Here is an 11,259-nt window from a genome sequence, read left to right as displayed (position 1 = left end):
TTATAAAGTGCTGTAAATTTACACAGCGCTGTACATACAATCTTTTTAATTGGACGGTTCCCTGCCCTCAGGCTTACAATCTAAAAAGACACGACACAAAAGGAGAAGAGAGTGGTGGTGGGGAAGGGGCCTCTCTAGTAGGATAATACATATAAAATACATAGCAATACAGGAAATGATTCAATAAAACAGGCAACAAAAGAACATCAAATAGCAAGTGACAATTATGCAATGCCTGGGAACGCTTCTCTGAACAGGATGGTCTTCAACTCCATTTTGAAGCTGGTTAAAGAAGTGATGGCTCTTGTTCACGGGGGGAAGAAGGTTCCAGGAGTGAGGGGCAGCGAGTGAAAAGGGGCCGATCAGAGATGGGGCAGAGGAAATCCTGGGCTGGGACAGCAGACCTTGACTACCAGAACGGAGGGCCCTAGTAGGAAGGTCAGGAGAAATAAGGTCTGATAAGTAAGGAGGGACCAGCCCATGGAAGGCTTTAAACATCGACAGCAGGAGCTTATACTCAATACGGAAAGGGAGGGGGAGCCAGTGAAGGGATGCCAACACAGGAGAGATATGGTCACAGTGGTGGGCGGATGTGATAATGCGTGCAGCTGAATGCTGGACAGAAATTAAAGAACGGAGGTGTGAAAGAGGAAGCCCAGCCAGGAGGACATTACAGAAATCAAGTTGTGAGACCACTAGGGCATGGACCAGGATCTTGGCAGTAGAGGCGGAGAGATATGGTCGGATTTTGGCAATGTTGTATAAAAAGAATCTACAAGCCTTGGCTGTGGTCTGGATCTGAGGGATACACAATAGAGAAGACTCAAAGATAAAACCAAGACTGCGGGCTTGCTGGACTGGTTGAATAGAAATGTTGTCCACAGAGACAGAAAAGGAGTGTTGAAAGGTGGACTTAGGAGGAAAGACAAGAAGCTCCGTCTTGGACATGTTGAGCTTCAAACGCCGATGGCGCATCCACTGTGAGACAGCTGTGAGACAAGACGAAACTTGCTGTTCAAGCCTTGGAGAAAGGTCAGGGGTGGAAAGATACAACTGGGTTTCATCGGCATACAGATGGTAGGAAAAACCAAAAGAGCTGATGAGTTTACCTAAGGACAGTGTGTAGAGAGAAAACAGAAGGGGACCCAGAACAGAGCCCGGGAAACTCCAACAGATAAGGGGTTTTCTTGGCAAGGTTTTTTCAGAGGGGGGTTGCCTTTGCCCCCTTCCTTTGAGGTGGAGAAAATATGACTTGCCCAAGACCACCCAGTGGGTTTCCGTGACTGAGTGGGGATTCAAACATTGGTCTCCAGAGTTCTCCAAGGCTCAAATGCACTGGTTCTCACTATGAGGCATTACCCTTGGACAAATAATTCTGCATACAAATGGGTTCAATAGCATTCTATCCATCAGGAACATGTGCTGTCAATAGAAGACAGCATGGCCTTCCTTAAGGCTAGGAAGACTTCTCAGAATTCAAAGCCATCTTCATTCCATGAGAGGCAAAGCCATAATTAGAAACAGCCTTCTGTCGGAGATTGGCAGGGCTTGATATCAAGGGTACCCAAGTAGCACTCGGCAACTTAGACATCTGGGGCAAAGTTCAGCAGAGGTTTGCTGGAGTGGGACCTAAATCAAGATGTCAGACCCAAGTGGTGTCACAGATCAGATAAGTGCAAAAGTAGTCCATGACACAGTCTAATGTTGCTGATGGCAAGTGTGGTATCAAAGTATATTTCATCTCATGAGCACATCTGATGCAATGATTAGCCAGGTGCTTCAGGTTGGAGTGGAAAGAAAGTAGGTGGAGATCTATTGGTAGATTTCCAAGCCTTCTTCAATAGATCAGCTAGGGCTGCTTACTCCCAGTGGTTTAATAGCAACAAAATGTAACTTTGCTCCCAAATTAGACTGATGAAATCAAGAAAGCTGAGGGAAAGAGAACAAGATTTGTCTGTAAGGAGACTGGAGTGCAAGCTTAATTTCTGGTACCAAAAGATGATTTTTGGACTGAGCATGTCCTTAGAGATAGAAAGGGAGAAACCACAAAGACCATCCAGTCCAACTCCCTGCCATGCAGGAAGAAACAATCAAAGCACTTCCAACAGAGGGCCATCCAACCTCGATTTAAAACCTCCAAAGTAGGAGACTGCACCACATTCTGAGTTGCACTGCAATAGTTCTGGTAAATGTCAGAACATTTTGTTTTGGAATTTCATACACTGTAATGCCTTGTAATGGTTGTTTCCACTCCTGCAGACTGTTGCGCCCTAAATATGCCTGGGTTTTAGCCCTTGTTTGTTGCTCTTTTTAGCTGATTTCAGTCTTATACCTGGTTTGCCTGTTACTCTCACTCAGCTCTGGTGCTGGCATAGTTTCTCTCCATTCCTACCATTCCCTTCATGAACTCACCACCTCCCCCAAATGTTCCTGCCTCTGTATCTACATTTCCTATTTTGCACAGCATTTCTATTTAATTTGTAAAAGTTTTCTTTTGTATAGTCATAGTGCCTATGTGATACTACACTACAGTTGGCCCTCCATATCCCAGGAAAAGCGGTATAGAAATAAAGGTTTAATAATAATATCCACTTATTTTTTTACCCACAGATTCAACTATCCACGGTTTGAAAATATAGAAGAGATTTAAAAACTGTAGTAAAAGGTTCTAAAAAGATTCTTTAAAAAGCTTGTAAAATGATGTAAAAGAAGGCAATATAACTTAATGGATACCCCTACTATATAAGCTTTTCAGTTCTGAAAAAGAGGGCATGTCTGGGAAAAGGAAGGTGTATGGTAACTCTATTCTACCATAACAAGATCCTCGCTCCAGTTTTTAAGGAAATGCCAACGGTTTCAGTAGCATGGGAGTCTACTTTAAATACATGTACATGCATACCCATGCCCACCAGACAGAATACATTGTAATTCATAGTTTAATTAAGTTGAATGGACAAAGAAAGAAGCTTCTAGAAGTTTTAGACTGTTTACAAGCTTCTAGCATTACTGGTTCATTTCAGGGCCCTGTAGCTGTTTTGAGACAGCTTTTGTAAGTGCCCCATCCTTCATCTTCACGTCTATTTTTGTATGTAAACATTTGCCAGAAAAACACCCCTTGGGCATGCTCAGTAGTGTAGAGTTCGGTTCACCTCGTTGTTGCGGCAGGCAACTGGAAAGTCACATGTGACAACACTGTGAAAAGTACATGGATAACTATTCTTAGTCCAGGAATGTATACAGTGCCTTGTTGCAATACCTTGTTAACTAACCTTCAGAAAGCCGTGACAGTACCTTGACACTAAACAAATCCAGAAATTGCCCCCAATGAATCTTTCATCAGAGAACGCACAATCTTGAGAGCTTTAATAGCTTTTATTCTTTCTTTTTTTCTTTCTTTTTTAAAGTCTCCTTATTCATGATCTAGCCATGGAAAGTCTCAGCAGAGAATAAACAAGCCAAAGCGACTGAAGGCAGGGAAGAACTGAAGGCAGGGAAGGTAAACATTGTCAGTCACAATTTTCACTGTAAATGTGTGCAGTGTGATCTGGGAGACAGCTTTGCCTGTTATTATTATCATCATCATTATTGTTGTTGTTGTTGTTGTTGTTGTTGTTGTTATCCACTGCATTTAAGTCTGTAGCCAACTATTCAAGATCTGCAGTATGGGCTGTTTAATTTGTAGAAGGCAAGAGATATAAATCCAGCTACCAGCTGTCCCTCTTTCTCAAGAGTTGCAGATATATTTTTAATGTGTGTGTGTGTGTGTGTGTGTGCGTGTTTTCTTCCACAATAATAAAAACTTAAAAGTGTTGCTAATTAAAAAAAAAAAGAATAAGTCATTTGGTCTGTTTTGTCAAGGATGTGTTGGTTGAGTATGGAGTGCTATGGAGTTGAGGGCAACTCTTTACCAAACATTTGCAGAAAGTAAAGGGGAGAAAATGCTATAGCTCTTGTTATCAGCTGATATGAAAACAAAAGCAGAGTAATTAGATATACCATTCCCCCCCCCCCATAGATTCCTAGACCCATGTAGTTTTGTTTGTCCTTGCCAGAATTACATTCTTTGGAAATGACAAAATAGAGGGGAGGGGACTGAGACAGAAAAGATTAAATTTTAAGTACTTTGACAGAAAGGCTAACATGTATGCCTCAGAGATGTTTATCATGAGTAAATTGTTTGTTCTGGGTTCAGGCCAATAATCACCATAATTCCTTTGTAACCATTATTTTGAATGTGTCTTTTTTTCTAAAGCTCTATATTTTATTGATCAGGCTGTCACATATGGGTATCCTCAAAAGTCCATTTTAGTACTTGGCTTATTTTATCAAATAGCACGTTAAATGCCTTTTTCTTCATATATTTCGTGTTTTGTTGCTGTACATGAATAGTTTTCCCATTTTTGTGCTAAATGGGCAATATTTTTAAAAACCATTAAATTGTCATCCTTCCAGTGAAGTGTTTTGAAGGGAGAAAAATCCATACTTGGCTGCTGAGAATTCATACTTGGCTGCTGTTGACATCTTTTGGTTGTGCTATGGAAGAGAAGTCCTCACAAGACTTCCTCTTCAGAGACCAGGATTTCTCCAGCGAACTGCTAAAGCAGCTAAATGTCTTGCGGCAAAACAAAATTCTAACTGATGTTGTTCTATGTACAAGCGACATTGAAATTCCTTGCCACAGGAACGTTCTTGCCTCAAGCAGCCCGTACTTCAAGGCCATGTTTTGTAACAACTTCAGGGAGAGCCATCAGGAAAAAGTCAACCTCCAAGGTGTTAACTCAAGCATTCTCCATTGCATTATCCTTTATGTCTACACGGGAGAGATAGTCATGACATCAGAAAATATTTTGTATTTAATGGAAACTGCTTCCATGCTCCAGTACACAAAACTATTTGAGGCCTGTTCAGCCTACCTCCAGGACCAGCTTACCCCAGATAACTGTCTCAGCTTGATTAGGCTCTCAGAAATCTTGCACTGTGAGAATCTCAACAAGAAAGCCAAAGCAGTGGCTCTGAAATATTTCCCGGAGGTAGCCACTTCTGAAGACCTGAAAGAACTATGTCTCTTGGAGTTGATAGACTATCTTGGAGATGATGAGCTGTGTGGAGAGGAGGAACAGGTTTTTGAGGCTCTCATGACTTGGGTAAGGCATGACCTCCAAGCAAGACAAAGTTATATTCAAGACTTGTTCAAGAAGGTAAGGCTTCAGTATGTCCATCCAACCTTTTTCTTCCATTTCATTGCCAATGACTCTCTCATTCAGTCATCTCCCGCTTGTAGAGGTATGCTAGAACTGGCAAATAGGCAGATGTTTTCATTGTATAGTGTCAGTGCTCCTGGAGTCAAACCCATGTGGCATGTTCCTCGGAGATATTCATATCAGGAATTCCTTCTCTTGGTTGGCGGCCGGAAAGACAATCAACAGACAACAAGAGATGTCTTGCTGTATGATGAGAAGACAAGCCAATGGTTGAGCCTTGCCAAATACCCATCACGTCTCTACAAGGCCTCTGCAGTGAGCCTACACAGCAATGTTTATCTCCTTGGAGGCATTTCCATAGGGAACGAGAAAAACCAAGTCAGTAACCATGTGTATATCTTCTCACTTAAACTTAACCAGTGGAGGCTAATAGAATCCATGCTAGTTCCACGCTATTCCCACAGGAGTGTTGCTTATAAAAACTTTATCTTTGCCATTGGAGGCATTGGGAAAAACCAAGAAATCCTAAATTCCATGGAAAGGTATGACAGCATCTACAATGTTTGGGAGCATATGGCAAACATGCCAATCGCTGTTCTTCATCCTGCTGTGTCTGCCAAAGACCAAAGAATCTATCTCTTTGGAGGGGAGGACATGATGCAAAATCCTGTCCGATTAATACAGGTTAGTCCCAATTTTTGCCTTCTCTCTCTCTCTCTCCCTCACACACACACACACACACATACATGCTGGTTGTGTGTTTCTGGCATTGTAAGACTATGAAGGAGTACATTTTTCCTCCATTTCAGCATTTTGTATGGTTTAAAAGTATGGCAGTTCTATCATTTTACTATACCTTAAAACCAAACAAAATGCCAAAATGGAGGACAGTTTTATACTTTTACAGTTTTACAAGCCCAGAAAAACAAGTGGCATAGAGCATTTAGAGCCTAAATACCCTAAAGGCACTAGATCACATCTGATCTTGGAAGCTAAGCAGGATCAGCTACAACTAGTAGAGTGCGCCCACGTTATAGGTGGGTGCACTTTATGTGGACTTGAGCATACGCACTCAAGCTGCGGGGAACACGCATGGCGCAAGGGGCAGCACATCCCATTCAAATGAATGGGGCACGTGCCCGTGGCACCCCGTGCGCTCCTGTGCCGCTGCGCCGCCACGCACAAGCCCCATTCAAATGAATAGGGCTCCAGCATAGGCGGAATTTGTCTTACGTGGGGAGGACCGGAACGGATCCCCCGCGTAAGGCAAGGGCCCAGTGTACTTTGTTGGGAGACCACCAATGAATACCAGATGCTGTGGGCTATATTTCAGAAGAAGGAACTGGCAAAACCACACATGACTATTCCTTGCCTAAGAAAACACTATGGCCCTTATCACACATGAAATTGGAACTCCAATCCAAAGGGAAAGGGAAGCAGAGTCAATTCGAATCCAAGGCAATTCATGTGATTAATTATAACATGTGAAGAGTAAAATGTGGTCATTCTTCAGGCAAAGCGGAGCGAGTGCAAAATAAATTAACACACCAGACGGATTCAATGATTCGAATTGGCACCCTTGCGCATGCTCAGTGGTGCTCTGAACGCTGTCATCCTTCCCTGCTTCCTCCATTTGCCCCCTCCTTAGCTGTCATCCTTCTGCTTGCCCCCTCCTTAGCACCAGGATGCAGGGGGCCAGTGGGGTGTGATCAGGATAAATGAGGAGGAGGAGGAGGAGGAGGAGGAAGAAGAAGCACCAGGGTGCAGGGGGCCAGTGGGGGCGAGATCGGGTGAAGGAGGAGGAGGAGGCAGAAGCAAAGTGGTCTTCCACAACAGACCAATTTGGATTAAAATCGGAGTGAGCTTGGAAACAATTTTTGTGAATTCGCTTGTTACCGAATTCACTGAATTCTGGAGTGAGCTTAGATTGACTTAGGATCGGCCTCGGAAAAATTCCCCATAGAAAGCAATCACATATGATAATCTATTATGTTATAACATAATTCTCATGGTTAGGCCCAGAGTGGCTTCGGATTGGAGTTGCAAAACACATCATGTGATAAGGGCCTGTGAAATTCATGGGATCACCATAAATCAACTGGTGCCTTGAAGGAACAAATGGACTGCTGTTCTGTTTGAGTTTCTGCTGGTCAGTTTCAGCCATGTAGTTTATAGGTCAGAACTTTAAATAGGATACCTCAAGCAGTGTAGCCTAGGAAGCAGAAGAGTAAAAAGTTCAGCAAAGGTCAGAAAGCCAGCCAAGGAAGCAAGATGTTGTAAAATTGCACATTCAGGTGAAAGGTTTTAACCCAGGAAACAAAACCTTAGTTGGCTGGAGGGAAAGAAAGTGCTCTCGTTCGTTGGCTGGATTTTGGGAAGAATAGATAGAAAAGTAAGAGGCAAAAAGTCAGAAGGAATAAAGGCAGCCAGAGTTTTGGAGCTGCTACTCTCAAACAATAATATATTCATGGAAAATTATGTTTCATATAACAGAATGATATTGCTAAGTATTGTGATAATCAGATGTCATTTCAACCAGTGACCTTTTTATTTAGAAAGGAAATTAAGGAGGAAAAAACACACAGAGCGAGCTGTTTCCAGGGATATAGTCAAGGGATGTATTTGTGAGATATTTAGCCATTCTTGTCACGAGAAGCCATGGCCTGAACTTTTGGCTTATTCCAGTGTGCACACTTGCCTTTGCTAAGAAGTTGTGTTGTGTTTATTAGTCACATACCACAATACAGTATGAACCAATGGTTTGTTGCTGCCTTTGGACCTTATCAGACACGTTTCGCCCCTGTTATGGGCATGGGAAGGGGACACTCGGGGCTGTGCGAGTCCGGGAAAAATGCATTTTACTGCATCCTAAAGTGTCCTCAAAACGGGCCCATTTGGTCGCCCGATGCCAAGCTGTTCCCTTTCAGGACTGAGGTGCATCCTTTACCTCAGTCGGAAGACTTCCAACCAAGGCAAAAGATGTGCCTCAGCCCTGAATGGGAACGGCTTGGCACTGGGCGACGAAATGGGGCCATTTTGAGGATACTTTGGAGTGCAGTAAAATGAATTTTTTCTAAGGCTCGCGTGGCCCTGAGCATCCCCTTCCCATGTCCATAATGGGGGGGGGGGGGATGGGTTCAATAAGGTCCTTACAAAATCTGATTCGTTTAAACCATGGCATGCTCCAGGCTTGTTTCGTCAGCTGCCTATCCTGAAGCAGGAGCTGACTAAGGAAACAAAACAGAATCAACTAGAAATGGGGAGGATTTGTTCGATCATTTGCTATGTAATTAATGGTTTCAATAACAAACTGCGGTTAACAAAAATATGGTTTACTGTTATGTATGACTACATCCACAATGGAGGTAGAATTTAGAGACATAACCATCTCAAATATCAATATGCAAAGGGATCTTGTAGCACCTTTGAGACTAAGGAGATTTTCACATTGAATTTAAATGGCAAAAGCCACTGGATAAGTGTGCCTGGGATCAGGGCTGCATATGGGTTGCACTCACCTGGCTGCAGCTGCATGCAATAACACCTGCTTTTAAAATTTAATACAACTTTACCCCATCAGGCAGGGGTAGGCAACCTTTTTGAGCCGGGGGCTGGGTTGCTGTCCCTCAGACAACTGGGGGGCCGAAGCCAAAAAATAAATAATTAAATCATTTTTAAAAAATTAAAATAAATAATAAACCGGGACAAATGTAGAACAACATTTTCAAATGGTGGACACTTTTTTTAAAAAAAGTGGAGGACACGCAAAAAAAATTGCTGATTTAAAAAAAATGTTAATATAAATGCATGTTTCTGAGGTGTCTATAGACAATTGCCCCCCTTGCCCCTGCACACGAGAGGCCAAAGGCCCTGGCGGCAATCAGCGGCAGGACTGGGGTGGGGCCGGTCCCAAGGCCTCGCCGGGCCGCAGGTTGCCTACCCCTGCTATCAGGGATAAGTCACTTTAAATTCTATGTGATAATCTCCTAACAGTGCAAAGGAAGTGGCAGCAGTTAGTCTCAAAGGTGCTACAAGATCCCTTTGCATACACCCACAATGTGCACAAAAATCAGAGCAAGGCACCATGGTAGGCTGTGTCTTCATCTGGATTTACATTCAGACAACCATTTGAATATCTGATTTATCCTCATATGATCCAGTAAGTGATATAGGTGCCTAAACTTACTTATGTACATAGATCTCCTTAACTGGGTCAACACAAATAAGTATGCTTTCTTATTTCAGCAGTGCAGTTGCTGTAGAAATGGAAATATTCCATTTACATCCCCAAATCAATATCGCATCTTATGTATTTCTCAGGTATACCATGTATCTAGGAACATGTGGTTCCGAATGGAGACAAGGATGGTGAAGAACGTCTGTGCACCAGCAGTTCTGATCGGTGACAGGATTTATATTGTTGGAGGTAATGTTTATATACATGTTTGTAAATTAATTTCACAATGTGAATACTCCAGGCTAGAATTATTTCTCCCTCACCACATGACATTATGAAAAGCCCCTTTCCTCAACTGTCAATTCAGTCTGCCCTGCAGAAATAATGCAGTTGGGCACCTTTTTACTACCATGACTCAATACTATGGAATTATGGGATTTGTAAGTTTGTGAGATATTTAGCCTTCCCTGTCAGAGAGTTCTGGTGCCACAATAAACTATATACATCCCAGGATTACACAGCATTGAGTCATGGCAGTTAAAGCTGAGTCAAACTGCATTGTTTCTGCAATGGAGATGCAGAAGCTTCTGTGCTTTAGGTTTAACTTTCAAATGGTAGGGGGTGCTTGTGGCTTCAATCTTGGTTTTAAACCCAAATTCATACATGATATCCTACATGCTGAACCCTACCTGACAAATTCAATTCAAATAGATTATTCACATCAGGCTTGATTAGGAACTCCAAAGGGGCTGGATTTGGCCCCATGGCCTAAGAATCTTCACCCCTATCATCATCTCAAACCATGACTCTCTCACAAGCACAATCAACCCATAGAAAGAAATGAATATATAGGACTGACATGAATTATAGTATGCATTTGATCTGTGTGCATTTCTTTTATGAATTTTGTATTAAAAATAAAAATGGATGAAATTGATTCATATGGGGATAGGGCAAGACAACCCAAACTATGAAGACAGAGGAGATGAAAAAGAAATCTTTTTAAGTCTTCAAATGTATTTATTCTGAATCATTGTACCAATATTTCAACTGACAAGCTTAAGCCATAAGCTTTTTGGTTGATTTAACAAAGCACACAAACATTTCATCTAATTTCAAACATAATTCATTCTCTTTTAAAGTGAGAAGATTTACTGCCTATAAGTTTTCATTTACCAAATAAGTATGCCATAACATCATCCATTTGTTCCTAGCTTATCAGTGTCTGGGACTGAAGAATTACAATAATAACAAACAGATTTTAGTGTGTGTGTTTTTTCTAAAAAACAAAAAGAGCAGGCAATGTATTCCAAGATTTCCTTGCAGAATTTGCATCAAAACAAAGACCAGCTTATTGGCCCAAGTGATGAGATTCTTAGTTTTAATTAAATAGTGCCTTATTTTTTGTTATTATCACCTACTGTCATAACCTTTATAAGTCCCACGTTGTATGATAAAATAATTGCTAATAATTGTGGCCAGACTCATGTATAGTCTTTAGATATGCATAGCATATATGAAGTTATGGTGCTACAGAGTGAATTCCAGCTCAAACACACATACCTGACACTGACACCACCGCTGCCGCCACCATCCTCACTTACTGGGCAGCAGCCTCTGTGACCAACAGGGGTCTGATGTGAAGTCAAAGGCTTTCACAGCCGGCATCCATAGTTTTTTGTGGGTTTTTTGGGCTATGTGGCCATGTTCTAGAAGAGTTTATTCCTGACATTTCACCAGCATTTGTGGCTGGCATCTTCAGAGAATGCTGGCATGGAAGAGAGTAGAGTGTGTGTGTGTGTGTATGTGTGTAATACACTGTTGGTTGGAGCAGGTGATTTGCATGTTAATCTGTGTATTGTTCTGTTATTGAATGGCAAG

General features: G+C 42.0%; 1 protein-coding gene across 1 annotated transcript in view; it reads left to right on the top strand.

Annotated features, from left to right (window-relative positions):
* Positions 1-3,235: 3,235 nt before the first annotated feature.
* Positions 3,236-11,259, top strand: part of KLHL38 (kelch like family member 38) — a 12,284-nt gene continuing 4,260 nt past the window's right edge. The window contains exons 1-3 of the mRNA XM_042466180.1: positions 3,236-3,496; positions 4,453-5,885; positions 9,522-9,627. Coding sequence (XP_042322114.1) covers positions 4,536-5,885; positions 9,522-9,627 — 1,456 coding nt within the window. The 5' untranslated portion in view covers positions 3,236-3,496; positions 4,453-4,535. The remainder of the gene's footprint in view (positions 3,497-4,452; positions 5,886-9,521; positions 9,628-11,259) is intronic.

The sequence above is a fragment of the Sceloporus undulatus genome, chromosome 4 (assembly GCF_019175285.1).
Source record: "Sceloporus undulatus isolate JIND9_A2432 ecotype Alabama chromosome 4, SceUnd_v1.1, whole genome shotgun sequence".
Lineage (NCBI taxonomy): Eukaryota > Metazoa > Chordata > Lepidosauria > Squamata > Phrynosomatidae > Sceloporus > Sceloporus undulatus.
This window is presented reverse-complemented; position numbering and strand designations above follow the sequence as displayed.